At 42.8% G+C, this 18,813-nt stretch overlaps 1 protein-coding gene across 7 annotated transcripts in view; it reads left to right on the top strand.

The window, feature by feature from the left end:
• The window catches only part of cpeb3 (cytoplasmic polyadenylation element binding protein 3), a 33,682-nt gene that overhangs the window by 5,553 nt on the left and 9,316 nt on the right, over positions 1-18,813 (top strand). For 4 of the 7 annotated variants that reach the window (XM_035606770.2, XM_035606772.2, XM_035606768.2 and 1 more), the window contains 5 exons: positions 4,667-4,820; positions 11,905-11,961; positions 15,092-15,115; positions 16,671-16,838; positions 18,146-18,235. In XM_035606770.2, the coding sequence (XP_035462663.2) occupies positions 4,667-4,820; positions 11,905-11,961; positions 15,092-15,115; positions 16,671-16,838; positions 18,146-18,235 (493 nt within the window). The remainder of the gene's footprint in view (positions 1-4,666; positions 4,821-11,904; positions 11,962-15,091; positions 15,116-16,670; positions 16,839-18,145; positions 18,236-18,813) is intronic. The other 3 variants (XM_035606773.2, XM_035606774.2, XM_047334842.1) reach the window with 3 other exon arrangements.

Genomic DNA, 18,813 nt, shown 5'->3' with positions numbered 1-18,813 from the left:
CTAGCAATTATTTTCATTATTGTGTTAATCCGCTTACTACTTTTTTTGATTGACTCGTTAGCCTATGAAACATCGAAACATTTCCAGAAATGTGGCGTCTTCAGATGTATCGTTTTGTTTGGATAACTGTCCAAAAAAACACAAATGCCACCAAATGCGCTCTAATTGGCTATTCAAATTAACCTCATTAATCTAAATACGTTGTCGGGTTGTTTCTTCCTACAAAGCCAAAGAGCACGCTGTATAATGATTTTCACAAGCCGAGTAACCTGTTTAAGTGCTCCTCCAAGATCAAACGTATGGACTAAATATTTATGTAGCGTTTTTCTAGTTTTATCAACAACAAGAAGAACTTTACAGCTCAAGTCACGTTCCCCTATCAACACATTCATGCAGCACTGCTATTTACCACCATATTGCCCATACAAATACTTGTATTAGTGCTTGTAATACATTTTTAGCTAATGAACACTAGGCTAATGGGTGCCTCAGTGGTGTGATACTGGCTCTAGCTCACACTTGCTGCCTAACAGTTACACCCATAATTGGAGAGGCGTTATCACCAGGATGCAAGGTCATGGTGCCACATGTCAACTGGCCTGTTTGCTGAAGTGAAACCCGCAGGCAAATTTCTGATTCGAGGAGCAGGCGGGCCACGCACACACACACACACACACACACACACACACACACACACACACACACACACACACACACACACACACACACACACACACACACACACACACACACACAAACGGGTTCCGCGGTGTCATGTTGACAGCTGGTGACAGGTGTACTTGTTGTCATCCTGTAGATTCTCCTCAGTATATTCTTCAGACGCTGCAGAAGAGGCGCATGTGGTGAAACGTAGAGCCCCGCGTGCTCCGATATGTGCTCCTACTCGCCTGCTGCTGGCTGCTGCTTGAAGGCCGAGGAATGTGCGGAATGCAACTTAACATGTCAGTGTGGAGACTTATAACGTCACATGAGCTTCTCAGGAAGAAACCCCGATTTGAAGCGATTGGTAGTGGCGATTATTTTGCGGTCCTCTGTTTTCATAATCACTTCGTATCAGATGAAGAAGTTGGGGGTTAGGAGGCAGACAGGTTGGGTCTCGCAGTCAAATGCTGTCTGATGGCCATGCAAAGCTGCAGGCGTTGCGACAGGTTGGAGGGGGTAACCACTGTGATTTGCATGAGGAACTTTTTGTGGTTTATTATGTAGGTTTTCACTTTATTTTTCACTTAAATGTGCAGCTCTGTCTGCCAGTGTATTTCTTTTATCTGTAGCTTTCCGACAGCCTTTCTATAACCTTGTATACATTTAAATAAACTCTACAATATATTTTAGGGTTGAAACTGTGCCTTTCAGTCATCAGTTGTGCCGTGGAATTGTTCGCTACATTCTAAACATAATCCAATTAATAAAAATGAATAATATTGCCTGATTAACTGTTAATGAAAACTATAATTTGACATATCTCCATCTTGGACAGGTTGTATGTCTTTTTTTTTCAAGAGTCAGTGAATTATTTAGCAAAAATATCAGCCTTTTTCTTTGGCCTTTTCCTATTGGTTGATTGATGGTGTGGTGGTGACAGTGCACATTAATGTTTAGCATACAAATATTTTCACTGCTGCTTGCACTTTTTTTTTATAAAATCCAACATATGATAAATTCAGCAACTGTTTCTGAACCTCACAGACTTTGAGTAAAGTCGATCCTCGGCCATCTCTTAAGTGCTCAGTCTGCTTCCCATAATCAAGCTCTTATATCTTGTTCATGGGTCATGAGGAAAGCCAATCTCCAGTGTAGTCGGGACAGGTCAGCTTGAACCTGAATTCCTCACACTGGACTTTTATGTGATCTGTTTAACCGTGAAGTCTGTTTGGGACTTTGCTATCTCTTTAGGTCATTTGACTACTGTGAGCTCTGCGATCACTGTGCCCATCCACATGTGTCAGAGAGGAGGGGAGGAGGGGGGAGGAAACTGAAAGCTCAGCGTTTTAAGTGTTGACCATTTGCACCAAGTGAGCAGATTTTTATCTACGCGGTGCTGTCGAGTCCAAAGTTGGGGGAATAACACTTTTGAATGCTCAGCCGAATGGGCGACAATAGCCGTTGGCGTGCAAACAATGTGGCCCCCGGCTCCGCCGGCGGACACAGGACACAGCTGCCAAAGCTGCAGCCTCCAGTTTCCAGCTAGGCGCGCTCACAACCTTTACCTTTGGCACACATGTCATTCTAATACATTCATTCGCACCCAGTGGGTGCCGTAAGCATTTCATCAGCAGTGAGCACTTCAACCTTGAGGTGTGTGATGCAGTATTGACTCGAGAGGGTCGATCTGCTTCGTAGGATCAGGAAATGAGTTTGGAGAGCTTTTGTAAATCACCAGGGTAAAATACTAATGACGGTGTTACTGCTGCAGCGCAAGCAGAGGTTTAGGGCCCCGTCACAGCCACAGTACCCAACTTCAACATTAACTCAGAGGGCATTTTTTTAACACCAGCTCCTCTCAGATGGAGCTGAGCTATAGTTATAGTTGTTTGTTAAATACCTCAGCTGCCTGTAACTCAGATATTAACCTGTGAAAATGCATGGCAGGTGTTTCCCTCATCTGCTGAAATTTCGCAAGTTCACAAATATTCATGGTGAAACATAACCGGGGGTTTCCTACTGCAGATAACTGGGGCTACTGTGACACAAAGGGAACCCTATCGCACGCACGCAAAGTGACATCACCGTTTAGCAGTTCAACAAATGTTGTCCGGTTTGTACGCAGTATATCGCAAAACTCACTCAGGAGCGGCAGCGCACAGCAAAAAAGTCAACCTTCCTTTTTGTACTGGAAAGTTTTTTAAAGTCTTAGCTGAGTCCATAATTGAGTGACACAAAGTGAACTTTGCGGTATGTCCATGGAAAGTCTTTTAAAGCTGCACATTCTGCACACTATTGTTAAAACCGCACATTTTACATGAATTACTCAGGCTGGGTGTCTAATTTAACAGACGGTGTATTGAATCACTGAATGATGTCTGTTGGGAAAACTACCAAACCTTGTGTAAAACATTTCAACTCTGCGAGGTAGGCACCCCCCTGCAATTAAGAATGATAGTGTTTCAATTTGTTTCTGAAAAATAAATAGAAATTGTGCTCAAACACATTTTTGAGAAATGAATATCAGAATTTTAGGCGTAGGCCTCTATTATGGCAACACCTCATTAATGCCCAAATTACTCCTAAGTGTTCTAATTTGTTTGTGCACATTTGTGCAAGCAAAGCAAACATCTGTGCTTCATTATTTCTCAAGTTAACAGTTTATTTGTCTGAAGTGAAAGGCTCATAACTTGAGAATTAATGAAGGAACAATGTACGTTCTTTCGAGTCATCTGGATGTTAATGGGGTGCTGAGGTCTGTCATTAGAAATCAATAGTTCGTGAAAAAGTTTTACTATGCATGCTCATTTTTATTAATATCCTGATCATATGTGGTGCAAATGTCAAAGCGTTACAATTAAACCAGCGCAAATTTGTCCTGTGCACTCAGTTTGGTAGTTAAACTATATTTGAATTTCCTCCTTTGAGACTTTTCATTCTTCTACATTTCATACCACAGTTTTCTGGGCCCCACCTGTCAAAAGCTCCTAGTAAATGATCACACACACGACAAGGTGAACATGATTAAAACTCCATCTATAATGATTCAAAGGTTGTTTTAAGCTCTTCCTTTTCCGGTTCTCACAGCAGCTTAAAACACCATCATCATATAATATCGTAGACTAGATCTGTCATGCTTGAGAAGCTGAAACTTTCGAAAATGTTAGTTATCTTTGCACAAGAATAACTTCCACTTGTCCCTTACCTATAGAGTCTATATATAGTCTTGGTGGTTAAAAAACATCCCTGTTAAATCATATAGATCAAGACGGACCTAAGGGCAGAATCCCATCTGTTCTTTAACTGTAGCTCTTGGGGGGCCTGGGAACAGGATTCAGGCCTGAATGACACATACCATATATTTTACTTCCTTTTTACCTGTAGACTTATCATCTTTTAATTCAAATTAGCCCAAATTAGCTCGGAAAAAAAATCTCAGCCTTTCTCGCTGTTGGGACAGAAGAAGGATCTGCTTGTACATGCAAGCTCTTACTAGTTATCTGCCCTTGGGCAAGGCAACCAACAAATGACAATTTCAACTGCAAGGCTTAATGTGCAAGTTCAAGTCGATGATCATTTCAGAACATTTTTATTTTGCATTATTTAACATTTATGTACAATTTAAATCATAGTTTATTTAATTCACAGTATTTACACGACTTTGAAAGCTGTAAAATGTACACATATATGTATATAATGCTGTGTATGTTTTGCCTCCATCATGATTGTGGCACATTTGGCCTCATATATAGGCCAGAATCACAAATCATCAATTTGCCCCCAGGGGCTTTACAATCTCTGCAGCATTCCACAGCCTCAGCAATACCCCTACCCCCGTAGAGAAAAATAAATAATGGAACAAACCTCAGGAAGAGCAACTGAGGAGGGATCCCTGTCCAAGACAAACACGCGATAGATGTTGTGTGTACAGAATCCTGATTGTCCAATCGATGTCCTTCCCCGACTCTAACCCTAACCCTCTTCCTGTTTTGCTTTGTTGCAGGACCGGAATCGGCCCTTTGATGCTTTTAGCTTGCACTCTTTGGAGAATTCCTTAATGGATATGATAAGGACTGACCATGACAAAGGTAAACCACACCCTGCCGGTGGCCCACCAATGACTATCGCTGATATTATATGGAGGAATCATTTTGCAGGTTAGGAATATTCATACGTCCACGCTTACAGTATTTGGGCTGGGTTTTTTTTTGTGCTTCATGGGCATTCATATATGTCATCACTGAGTACATTCTTTTTGTTTTTCTTTTCCTCTATTTGCCAATCTGTCAACCAATCCAGCATGGGTCACCATGTTCTGTTTTAAAATTTAAATGATTAATTAACATTGGGAGCCTTACCTGCAAAATCTTTATTTCGTTATTTCTCACCCTGTGTGTGTGTATGTGTGTGTTTCTCTTTTCCTCCGCCTTTTGACTTTCTGCTGATTTGAATCAATGTGCTCAACCAAGTGATCTGTGTCACGTCTTGTGCTTTTGCTGACTGAATATATTTTGAGCAGATGTGTGAATTGTGTATTTGTGGTTCATATTGTTACTGTTATTTTGCCCAAGTGATGTGATGTGATACCATGAGGCAGAGTTTGAAGATCATACTTAGGGAGTTTTATTTTGTGTGTGATTACGGGCTTAGCCATGTCATGACTGAGTCAAAGCCTTAAGATAAGATCAGTACCAACAGTCTCTTACCAACCGGTTTACAGTACCTTTTACAGGCCATCCAATGTATGTCAGACCTTCTTCTAAGCCAATATTTTTATAGCAGAGGTCACGTGTCTATTGTAAAAACTCCCATCTCCCAGATGGGGCCCTGTCAGGTTGGGTGTTGGGTTTTCACAAATCCCCCACCCTCCTATCTTAACAATGGAACGATTGGTGGGGGGAGTATATAATGAGCAGAGCATGTCGCTTTCTCTTGCTTAGAGAAGTCTGTTTCCCCCAACCCTGTGGCTGATTGTTACAGTAAAATAGTTCTCCTGGCCCAACCTTACCGGAAAAGGTGTCGCAATGTCCGGTTAGGGCTCCCCTTGTAATTGTTCACCAAAGCTCAGCAGAGACAGCGGAGATGCAAAGAAAGGAGTGGGAGCGTGATACATAAACATGGGCGTGCATTCCTGCATCTCTCTCCACTTGTTTATCCCTCTTGTCGTCATGCAGACATTGTGGGGCTGCAGTAAGCTACTGTGCCAACCACAGAGCAGCTCCACCCTGCGAGCATATACCTACCCACTGTCTGAGAAGGGCCGCGTGCCTCAGCCGCGTCCACCGTCTGCTGAATAATCAACAGCGAAAAAAGCTGCTTGTGCCTTTTCCAGCTGAGGAGGTTGTTTGGTTAAGAACTATTGAACTCTTGAACACTGTAGTATTGATTGTGCCTGGGGCCCAGACCTTGAGGGTCAAGTTAGGTTCCGATTTAGTCAGTTGTTTAGGAAAATCTAAACTTTTTTTCTCAAACTGTACCAGTTGTCTGCATCATTGTGTGTCATTTGTGAAAATGTGGAAATGTTATGCCCGGTGGGACCAGGGAAAGCGCAGTGTGTTCACAAGCAGAATATTAGTTATTGAAAAAAGCAGTTGGGTTTAGGGTCTATAAAGGCCTGAGGCGGATTCAGGTTAGCCTGATCAGCTGACTTTATTTGTTTTGACTTGATTCAATCATCCTGTGTTCATGTCGAGTTATCTCCTGACATCTCATCAATGCTTGTCGCCATGTTATTGAATGAAATTTGGTAACAAGAATTGCTGAACAAATCAGATATGTGGCTGCAGATTCAGTGGCCTGGAGCCGGGCTAGCTTTAGGTGTTGACAACTGGGTCAGCTGGGCTCACGTGCTCCAGAGAGAATATCATTCGACTGACCAGGGCTTCATTTCATCGTCTTTGTTTTCCATCCAAGTTGCTTCTGAAGCCAACTGCTGCTGCTGTGAGTCTGGCATTCCACTTTTTAGATACTACCCCCACCAGCTGAGAACCACAAGTCAAAAGTAATTAACCCAGCAGACCCAGTGTTGCATCCCCATTTCAATGGGTCCCACCCACATCCATCCAATCACAGACATTTCTTGCGTACTTCTCATTGTGACCACAATAGTTGTTTTTCCACAAGTGTTTTATGAGTCCCTCCTCGCAAAGGGGAAGTAGTTCCACAGGGACGTCTGAACAATCTCCATTTCTTCACTTTTTGCTTCACACACACAAACACACACTGGTCTGCACGAAGTTCCTGAACTGGGTCAGCTGGGCTCACGTGTGGAAATCGCTAGGCGCCCCCATGCTAACACACACATAAGAGATTCTCCCCTCGGCCTGGAAAAACACCACCAGGTTGACAAGAGCCACCACCACTGCTGCTGCTGCCAGCCGTATAGTCACACACACACACACACACACACACACACACACACACACACACACACACACACACACACACACACACACACACACACACACACACACACACACACACACACACACACAAATGGTTTCTGACATGTAAATCAACTGTGACATTCCATGCTAAGCATTCTCACCTCACACACTGTTTTGGGCTGTCACTCATTGTTGGCCATGACAAAGACGACGCAACAGACATGACACTGTTTCTGCAGCGTGCATCCACACATACAAACACAAAAACATTGATTGATACCTTCATTTGAGATAGTCATAAGTGTTATTAAGTCCCTGTGAAAGCTGCATTGTTGACCCCACCCCTACCACCGTGTCTCTCTGAAAACACACATGCACATCAGCTGCTCTGACTCACATGATCTTGCTCATTTTCAATTTGCATTGTGTCCTTGTGTGTGAGGGATCAGCTTTTACAGGACTGACCTACAATACGTTTCTTCAAACCCTAAAGAAGAGCTGCAACTTGTGATTATTCTCTTTATCAGCCAGCATTTCGCTTAATTAAGTAAAGGAGTAGTCCAGCATTTTTAGAATCACATTATATAGCTTTCTTGCTGTGAGTTAGATGCAAGTTAGAAGCAACGGAGACACAGTACAATAAATATAAAGCTTAGCCTAGCATGAAGAAAAAGTTAGTTTGGCTTGGTCTGGAAGAAAAAGAAAATCCGTCTATCATTTCTTTATACCCTGTTTTTTTAATCCATATCAAATAAATAATTCAAAATTGCTTATACAATTGTCAACAAGAAAGCAAATAAGAATATTTCCCAAAATGTCAAGATTTACAAAAAAACTGAGGGAAACTCCCCCTGCAGAGCCTGCATCTGAAAAAAATATCCCAAATGCATTTGAGGAAATTGCGTGAAATATTTAACTCATGAACAATCAATACATTTTTTTTTTAGCACAATGCTAACCAGTTAAACTTTACACAAGCAGTTTCACATTGATTTTACAGTCTGTGTTGTGTTTTGTTGCAGCCCGTCATGTGTTGGTTCATAGTCTGTATGAAGTATGATATTGTTGTCAAAGATAGTAGCGGCCAGCTGTAACTGCGGTCAGTAGTAGAGAAAGAGAGAGAGAGCAAACACCGGTGCTGTTTGACTTTGTGTGTTTGTTGACAAGAGCATTGGTCAGTGGATAAGAGATGACACAGGTTTTTATCAGCAGGAAAACAAGAGTAGCACGCGCAGTACAGGTCAGATGAGTAACAGTGTGATTAGGCAAGGTGCCTCTATGATTATGAATTAACCCTAACCCACTTTTCTAGAAAACTCTGCAAAACTACAGCCCACACTTTGCACTGTGTCTCTCTAATTAAGGTAAAGCTGTGGTTTAAAGTTGGGGAAAAAGGTTTAAAGATTAAGGATTCAGAAAAAAAAACCTCCATATTAACTTCATCCTTTAAAGGTTTCATTGTTTCGAAAAGAGGACGTCTCCGTGAACTGTGAAGTTTAGTCTTTAGGTGCAGAGAGGGTTGAACTTGAGGTAAAAGGTCAGTATTTGGTTGAGCTGAAGTTTGTCTGACAAGCTGGACTTGACCCCTTTACTTTTCAAACTCTGTAGCTGACAACACTTGAGGTTATCTCAGCCACTGAGGGATGCCTCTGTACTTTAAACAGCTTCTAATGACTGTATAGAGTACTGTGTACACTGTGTGTGTTTGTAGGCTGTGTTCAAGGTTGAATTGCACCTTCCTTCCAATAAACTACACTGTCAGAGTGTTGTGTTTTGTTTTGGTATGGTGGAAAATTCATGACTCCTGCAAAGATTGACTGACCTAATCAAGTCCGGGCTTGTTTTGTCTATTAAAATCATGTTTTGTCCAGATCTCACAAACCATTAAAGCATTACTATCTCTGCCAAGTTGTGCATCAGACTGAATTGTGGAAATCCTCTCTTATTTCATGAAAAGGTATTTAGTAGTTTTATGATTATTACTTTTATGAAACATAAAATGACAGTGTGAGGTTGACATATCTGGGGATCTGCTTCTAGAAACGTGACTTAACCCCTACGCGTTATGACTTGATAGCTAAAGGAAACCTTGCCCCGTTGTAATCATCTTGTCAAGGGGTTGTTGGGTTCAGCTCGAACTGGTAAAAAATAATGTAGGAAGTAGGGCATTCTGGCAGAAATGCTCAAACACCGGGATTTCTCACAGAAGTCTCCATCCCCATCTTTGCAGTCATCTGCTGGAGGTGTGCAGAACACATGCATACATCATGTCTTGATTCTCATCCGTCTCTGCTGATGTTGTGTTGGTGATTAAAGGTTTCTTTGGCGTAGTCAGCAGGAGTGCAGCTTTTGGACACCCTGTTGCTGAGGTGTTTATTTCCATCACAGCAGACATTTCCACATGTTGCTGTGGGTACACCCACTCTCCTCTCATAACATTTGCAGGAGCTTTCCAGTAGCGGTGTTATTGGGGGCTTAAGTATGTGTTATAATGTGGACCAGAGGGAGCAAAACATGACCAAAGCCGTTGAGACGAGCTCCAGGTGGGATGCAGTCAGAGTTGATCAGCCACTTGGATTCAAGTGAAAATTGAACCACCTTGGAACTTGAGGCTCAGCACTCTTGTACCCTTCAGTAACCTATTTTCTTTCCCATTTTCCTCAAAAACCTGTGCACCCTAGAAGGGACCACATAGGCTACATCCACATTACTACATTTTCATTTTAAAACAGATCACTGCTGTTACGTTTACACCTGGTGGCCACACTACTCTGGAGTTTCTGAGCGCCTAAGATGGAGAACTGTGAAAAAAACTGCTCTCCCTGTTTTAGTTTGAAAACTCTGGGGCTGCGTTGTAGTTAAGACGAAAAGCCAAAACTTTTGGTTTTAAAATGAAATCATTGTACTATGGATGTAGCCATAGTGTGTGCAGCACGATGACCATGATAAATCTGAGATGATGGATAGGTTTGTTGATCAGTGCCAGTGACTCAGCAGCCACTTCCTTAGTTGATGCGATTCTTTCCAGTCTTTAGTTTCTAAGGTGAGTGAAGGGAAGATGCTGTTGGATTCTATCCTAAGAAAGATGATGATGTGCTTCCCGAGTGGCCGTGCTTCTGTGCAACCATCATGGGGAGGTTGAGAATAGCTCAGGCCCTCGATGAGGAAATGTCACCAGAACGGCAGCAGCAGCAACTCGGGGGCCCCTCAGGCCCTGCCACTCAACTCCTGGGGGAAGCAGATGGCACATGCCCAGAGCTATTTTAAGGCTTCAGGAGGACAACTGACCCCCTATGTCACCCCAAATGACTAATGTAGATGAAAAGGAAAGCGCAGACCACAGTGTTTGTTGCAACTTTTGCCCTCCTATCAACAGTCACGGCTTTGATTTTCAATGTGTTCAATGGTTTGTACTACTCCCTAGAGTCCTTTTCTATTTCCTCAACCGAATGCAATTGGACTAGGTCAAAGTGCAGAGTCTGCTTTAGAGCTGTAAGGGATCCTCTCAAGGACACTTACTGTGATATTGTTGGAGGACTAATAAATAGACAACCAACATGTCAACCAATCCATGACTCCATGCATCTGTCCCTTGGTTCTATTGACAAACTATCAAAAGTAAGACTGGTGAAATATAAAAAGCGGTGGATGATTGGAGATTAGACACAGGATTTTCCCTTCGGATCAAACCAGCAAAAGTGTGCATTGCCTCGTGATAATAAGATTTAAAGAGAATGTGACACTAGCCCACATATCCATATGTCACACAACCCACATGTTCATACAAATATGTGCACGAATGTCTGGGCTTTTTACACATCATTTGCCCCCTATTGTTGTCTAGGTTCTGATTGGCTGAGAGGAGTGTGGAAATCCACATCTGTGGCGCTGCAGTGTGGCCGCCCCCTCGTCCTCCCCCTACATTACCTCTGTGACTGCTGGTTCCACTCTTGTTTGCGAGCCAAGAAGAGGCCCTGCTGGTGTCCCCGCTATCTGTCTTCTGTGGCTAAATTTTGAAACGTTAGACATGTCCTCATCATTTGCGCCATAGCAGCTTGCAACACGCAGCCGGTTGGTCTATCAAAGTCCGTGTTGCATATGGGGAAGCCTATATTTGCCGTAGATCCCTTGTAGTTGTCTTCGCTAACCTTTACCCCCACCACCAAGTGATGCTCTGAAAAAGTGGAAGTTTAAGCACATTTAAGCTTCACCGTCGAGCTTAAATGACTTTCCGTTGGTTGTTTTTCCTGCTCTACTTGAATAAAATGCTGGTGTGGGTGGATTTTGACTGAGGGACCTAAGGGATAAAGGGTGTGCCTCTGCGGCTACCACTGCAAATTATGTTGACATTGAGTTGGCAATATTTAGACGTCAACCAGGTAGGATATTTTTGCTTCAGCTTAGGTGTATCTTTCTTGTTGTCGTCTGTGCAAGTAGAATGATGAAGACAGAGATAACCACGACTTCCATGTAGATGTCCCACATCACCCCTCTCCCCATGAAAGCACCCGCAGATGTCACAAAAGCAGAAAGCACGCTCTGTTGAATAACTGGCCTTATAGCTGCCATTGTGTGTGCGTGCGTGCAAGCTTGCGTGTGTGAAATATGTAATGATAAAGGAATGAATGTTTACCCCTCGTTTTTAACATCTGTAGTTATGCTTTCTGCCATTGTATCATGTTTTTTTATATTTATGTTGTGTTAAACATTTCAGCATGACTGGCATTTGCGCTCTGCTGATAGTAGAATGGATAGTTAAATGAATGTCTGTCAACAGGCTGGCTTTTATCTCTGATGTCCACATTTTCCCGCTTTTGTAAAATCTTTTTTTTCTTTCTTTCTTTCTCTTTTACAGGACGTATGGGCCTCAACTTCCATCATCCTGGAGCAGACCACATAATGCCGTTGAACAGTAAGTCCCATTTCAATGGAATACTATTCGTCTTCTTAGAATTCTTTGCAACCGTTTCCGTTTTGCTGATACATGTGTTGCTGCTGTTTTTGTCCTCTTTGTTTCGAAAGAATTAAGAATGGGAAGTATTTTTTGCCCCCTTACCACACGGCCTGATGTCAATATGCATGGAGTACACCTGCCTACCCTTTTCCTAAGGCCTGGATTCCCTGACACCATAAACCTAGGGCAGTCCTCTTAGTGCCGGCAGTTGACCTGTGAATAGCACTTCCAAAAATACCTCAACATGTAAGACTATATTCCCCCCGGTGTCCCACCAGCCAGCAGGTGACCAACAGTGACAGGAGAGGAGCCAGAGAGAAATCAGCTCTTTATATGCTGCTACACAGATGCCACAAAGTTTTCCAGACTCGGCTCTGCCCTTCTCAATGATCTTAATCTGTCTTTGGATGGGGTCAGGGATATAATTTCTTCGAGTCTTGATTTCGTCTAGTTATGTTAGAGGAGATCATGTTTACCACGTCCAAACCTCAGCGAAATATCAAAGATGTCTGTACCCACTGGTGATCATATCATTTCAACGAAGCCCTAGTTTCCTCGCTAGACATGTTCAGTTGGCCTACAGGGTATTCAAACGGGTGAAGGCAAAGCATGTCTAATAGGGGGAAAAAAGCTTCCTTGGTGAAGCAGTTTCCTAATGTCACATCTTGACAACACTGGTGCGCCCTTCTGGTTCTGTTCTTTTCATCGTTTGTATCCTCGGAGAATGTGTCTCGGATTGATGTTTAACTGTTGTGTCATGGCATTACGCTCAGGCAAGCACAGATCTGCCCAGATCTTCCAAGTCTGTCAGAACTCGCACGCCCTATTGTAGCCTGTGATATGTGTAGACGGGTAAGCTTTGGTTTCCACTTCAACAAAGTATTTTATTCTGTGTTTCTCCTTCATTTTCAACCCATTAGCTCTAAGGCTTCACACTCTACTGTCCTCGGAGGGTGTTATCACTTGAAGTGAAGAGTAATCAGCATAGGTCTTCTTTCCAAATTTATTGGTGGTGTTCACTTGACAGTTTAGTAGAAGTATCTGAGGCTTTGAAGCTGCGTAGAAAAGAAGACAGCAAACTCATCATGCCCAGAGGATTCGCCCAATTTCCATTAAAAACATTTTCGGTACTTATTCTTAACCCTCACTTTCCTCCTTCCTCCTCTCCCTCGTGACTTGTGTTCTCTCTCACTGAGAGATCTGACAATTTCCCAGCAAAACGTTTCCTTCATTTTGCCCCGGTTGCTAGGTGACTTTGTTTCTGCCAAGACCAGACGGCGAGAGTGCAAAGCAGCAGAGAGACTGCCCAGGTTTTTTGGATTGGAGCACCAGATCTTTTTAATGAAAACATAGCAAGGGAGAAGAGGTTCAGAGAGACAATATATTCCCAGAGAGAAGCCAGAGGGCCAAGTCACACAATGGGGGCTCTCGCAACGCAAAGGCCCATATTGGTATTTGAGGCCATGGGTCTGCGCTGTGACTTATGAGTTTAGAGCTGCAGGAGGATCTGTTTAGTACTCTGTTACCCCTCCTGCTGTTTGTTGGAATTTGCACCGTTTTAAACCACATTTTGCCTCCTCTGTGGTTTACATTCACTGCGCAGCCAGATTTAAATTGAGCTTGTTTGTGAGAACATTGCAGAGATTAGGGAAACACTCACACAATCCTGAAACAAGATGTGGTGTTTTTTGCACATACAACTTGAGCTAAAGTTAGTGTGGAAGATCAATTTTGAACTCGGATGTGTCATGTGGTTACAAGTAGTTGTGCAGGTGGAATGATCATTCGATGCAGTTTTCTTTAAGAAAAGCTACTAACTTGACATTGACTTACTGAAAAGAATGAGGAAAACTCAACTTAGCTTTAAGCTTTTTACCAGCTTTTTACAGAAGTTTTGGATCACATGACCCAAGACCGGAAAATTCTGTCACATGATAACAGGTGAGGGGATGTAGCAGGAAGACTGAGAGATGCTGCCGGAAAACTTGACCTTGACTAGATGGAAATAACACGTACCGATCAACGAAGTCTCCATCAGCTGATGCCGTTTGCTCTTATGACTTAGAAATAAGTTGTCATCAAGTGACATTAGTATGGACTTAGTATTGTCACGTATTAATAGTTGGTCTTATATGTGGCAAAGACAGTGGAATCAGTTGAAAGCTCTGGAAAAAGTTACTAACTGACCAAAGCATCAGAGGGTACACCTATTAAATAGTTGGTCATGTATGGCAGTGAAGACTATGAGATGTGAAAAACCTCAAGAAAAAAGCTAGTTAGTAACACAAACCAGGTTTTCTAGAACTGTTATCTTAAGTTTTTTTTACATTTCAAATTCGTCACGGCATTGAAATGAGCATTAAAAATCCCGAAAAGATAAGACAGAAACCTGTGACCAGCTGATTAGATATAGGTGTTGATCGCAGTGCTTTAATTTTGCCTTTGCCGTGGATTTGGATCAGTGCGGCCCAGACGTTATAGCCTGCTCTCTGCACGTTGTCTTCCCCTCTCAGAGCCCCGAGGCTGCCAGCCACCTCCAAACTCTCTCCTTATCCTGTGGGAAGTTTCCACTCGCAGCTGGCCTGCCGAACCTGACCCGAGAGCAACTTTTAATATTTCACCAAGGCCTTGATAATGACTAACCTGCTATACATGGGGTCCCGTGTGCAATCGGCTTTATGGCCTCATTTGTGAATATTCACAGAAGATTGGCACGAACGCGAACCGTTGATGGTTCATTAAGCCGAGATGACAATCTCCGGCTATGGGCCGTTGCATTATGCTGCTAAATATCTCGGCCATTTCCGTGGCTAAACTGCCCCCCCTTCCCCCATGCAGCATCTGCTTGCGTCTGTTGCCAAGGTAGGTGCTGCAGGTTTACTGTGGGGTGGCGTAATAATCACCCTCCTCCTGTTGCCGAAGCTTTGGTGCGGCCATCTGTGGTTTCACTGTTGCCTTAGAGATGTTCCTGGTTTGGGTTTATTTTCACAAAACCCATGTCTCTGTATCTCGTCCCTCCCTTATTCCTACCCCAACCCCTCTGTCTCCCCTTGTGTCTCTCTCCCTCCCCCACTATGCTGACGAGCAGCCCGGAGCTATGGCCGCAGAAGAGGTAACGTGTGGCACTTTCTCTGGGGTTCTGCTCACCGTGTCTCTAGCTCCAAAGCTTTGCGGTGTCACTATCGGCTTTTCATCTGTGCTTGTGATTGAATGAAATCATATTAATTTCGACACACTGTTTTCCACGTTGTGCATTTTAATCAAGATGGGGCAAGGGTCCATCAAATCAGTCTGTATGAATCTTGTTTTGCTTGATGGTGAGAGGAAGAAGAAAAAAATCAGTCTGCCAAATTTCTTTTCTTTCCATTCTGAGTCAGTGTTCTACCTGTAGCACTTACATGAACAATGGTGTGAATGAGGGAGGTTGTTTCTTCTCAAAATCCAAGAGATGCAAAGAGTCAAATACAGACTGATTCAGAATCTGACGCCAAATCAAACACTAAATCTACCGAAATGTTATAGCATGTTTGGTTGGAGAGCTTCAAAATTTAACTTTGAGGGTTAAGGGGTACGCTGACTCAGAAGTGAATCATCACCTGGATGGCAAAAATCGTCGCTTTCAACACGACTCATCTCTGATTTGATGTGCTGCTTAAATAATCCTGTTTCTCTTCAGCGAGGAGGAAGCCTAGAGTGTGACATTTGGAAGGTCACTGCAATATCGGGCCGGGGTTATATGTTAGTTTATGAATAATTGTGGTGTGTCAGAGCTGGCAAAGTGCAGTGAGTAATATCTGAATCAAATTGTGTGAATGAGGTGCTGACATGAACACGCAGGAGGGAAAAAAGAGCAGAAAGTTCAGCATTCCTTACTGTTTTAAATTCTAATTTCTGCAAATACCGACCCCACTAAGGAAAAAGAGGCAAACTTGGTTGTAGTGAATAGACAAGCAACACAATTGGTAAATACATTAAAATAATGCCAAGACAATGCTCCACCAGTGGAATCCTTTGACTGGGAGTGTCCGACTGAGAGAGAAAAAAAACATAACCATCGTCATTAATAGCTCATCGACTGTCTCTCCATCCTCATTAATTGCTGCATGTGCAGGTCAGGACGCCTGTTAATGTTATGATGATTAGGAGCATGAGTCACCAGCAAGTTTGCCTAGATGGCATTTAGATATCATGGTTCTAATATAATCTTATATGTGCTTTGGTCAAAAGCATGTGCACACCCAGACATCACACACAAATGTGATTCAACAATTTATTCCAAAAACATGGGCTTTGATATGCTGCTTTAACAACACCACCTGCTGTTTTGGATAGATTTCCAACAAATATGTGTACATTTAAAAAATTATAATGGATATGTCGAAAAAAAATTTTATTTCTTTAAAAGTATTAAATTGACATAACATTGTTGAGATATTTTTATGATATAATCTGGTCATAGTTGTTGGAATGGATGTGTCGACGTTGAAGAAAGGCAGACAAAAATTGTAACCTCATAATCCAAACTGATCCTGCCACAGAGAAGGATTCCAGATGTACATCTCACTCTTGCACCTCTCTGTCCTCCCCTGTTAATCCCTCTCTATCTCCTCCCCGGTGTCCCTCTCTCTCTCTCTCTCTCTCTCTCTTTCTTTTTCCACCCCAACCAGGTCGTTCCTGCCTTTTCCCCTTTGAAGACGGTTTCCTCGACGACGGCCATGGCGACCCCTCCTTGACCTCGGGCCTGAACTCACCTACTCGCTGTCAGAACGGAGAGAGGATGGAGCGCTACTCCAGGAAGGTCTTTGTTGGAGGCCTTCCGCCTGACATAGATGAAGGTAAACAAAATGATTAATGCATCGAGGAAGGATTTCGCTCTTATTTTTCTGCACACCACCATGCCGCAGATTTAAACTGAAACGTACTGTACTGTACGGTTAAGAGCCTCTCAGCACAATCTTTGTCTTCGGCTGTTTGCCCCGACAGTTACAGAGAAGTGTTTGGGGCAGGCTTAAGGGCACCTTGACACTCCTTGTAAAGGATAGCACATTTAAACACAATTTAGTCACGGTGAACATTTGTTGAAAAGCCTGGGTTTGATGAAAATTTTACAGAAGTGTCTCCGAACCAAAGAACAGCAGCTTATTTGCTTTCTTGTTGAGAGTTAGCCGAGAATAGTATCTAACAAAGACAGGAAACAAGAGGAAACGGCTCCCAGCAGCACATCAACCCCCTATAAAGCCACAACATGTTGTTTCTATGATATTGTGGTTTTTGTGTGGATTCAAACGGGACATAATGTTGCAATTTTCAAACACATTTCCCCCGGTCTCCAGTCTTTGTGCTACGCTAAGCAGCACACGGTTATTTACCATACAGACATGAGAGGTTATGTTTTAATCAAAGTCTCAGCAAGAAAGCTAATAAGCCTGTATCCGCCCCCAAAAAAGTTTAGCCACTGTACATTTGTATGAAATGTACGTTTCTATATTTGCTGTACAGTTTCAAGCTTTTACACCAATGAGTTTTTTTAATCAATAACCATATTTTTTGCAAATTTAGCCCAAGTCAAAGGTAAAACATGTCATTCGTTGACCAGACCCAGAGCCAAAGTTTCATAGTAAATTTCTTCTTTTACTTTTATAGGCCTGAGAGGAATGCCAATAAAACCCCCAAAACATATTTAAAAGGATTAATACAATCTTTAGATTTTCAAGTCGCTTGCGATGGTTTACTTTTCTGTGACCAGTGACTTTTATAGACCTGTAATGGCTTCCAGAAGCTCTGGAGCATGTCAGAGAGTTTAACACTAAAATGGGATGTTTACTTTCATGTGTGCCTACAGCTTTGAACAAACACATGTGATACTGAATGGATGCACAGCATGTACCCTGAGCCGGTTGAAGAATTCATGAGTTTCCACTGCACGAGTCAGTCCGGAAAAGAACGGATGTAATTGGCCCTTGTTCCTGTTTAATGCAGTGGCTACTACTGCGGCATAAACACGGCAAAAATAGAAACCAGTCTCCGCATTAACTGTGGCTCTGAATAGAGTCCCCCGCATGCATAATGCATGAACGGTATCTTATCGTGTCATGAAAGTAACATTCAACCCGTTTTTCTTCTACTTTCTTCATTTTTACAGATGAAATCACCAACAGTTTCCGTCGCTACGGGCACTTGGTGGTGGACTGGCCCCACAAAGCTGAGAGCAAATCCTACTTCCCACCCAAAGGTAAGAACACTTTCTCAGGGCATAATCTGTGTTTTCACATCAGATCAAAGTCTACACCAATAAATATCACCTCGGGTGTGTCGCCGGCTCAGAGTTTTATAAAGAATCATATATCCAAGAATTCGTCGCTCATGCTGGGCAAGCACGGAGGGGGGGGGGTGTTTATCGGAGTGGCCCCCTGCAGTCTTCTCGCAAAAATACGCATATCATGTACAATGACTCTATAACTAGCCTGCAAGAGTTTTGACATGAGAAGTGTTTGCTTGAATGATTACCTGAGGAGTGTGAAAGTCCTTCACTTTCTTTTTTTTTTCTTTTTTTGTGCGGCCTCTCGTGTGTCATTTTCGGGCAGGTGATCAGAGTAGCACCACACTTTTCCAAGCCCCAACATCCCTCCCTCTGGCCCAGGAGCTGCCGTGTGTCAAATTAGGGAAGCTATTAAAGACGTTCTGGAAATAACTGACATTCCATTGGCAAATGGTAATACTCTGCATCTGGAGGACCTGCGAAAAATCCCTGCCAGTTTCTCCTCCATTCTCATTTTTCAACATCCCCCTTTTTTATAGCTTGGGAGGATT

Source organism: Scophthalmus maximus, chromosome 10, assembly GCF_022379125.1.
Source record: "Scophthalmus maximus strain ysfricsl-2021 chromosome 10, ASM2237912v1, whole genome shotgun sequence".
Taxonomy (NCBI): Eukaryota; Metazoa; Chordata; class Actinopteri; order Pleuronectiformes; family Scophthalmidae; genus Scophthalmus; species Scophthalmus maximus.
The sequence above is the reverse complement of the archived record's forward strand: the minus strand, read 5'-3'. Positions and strand labels throughout refer to the sequence as shown.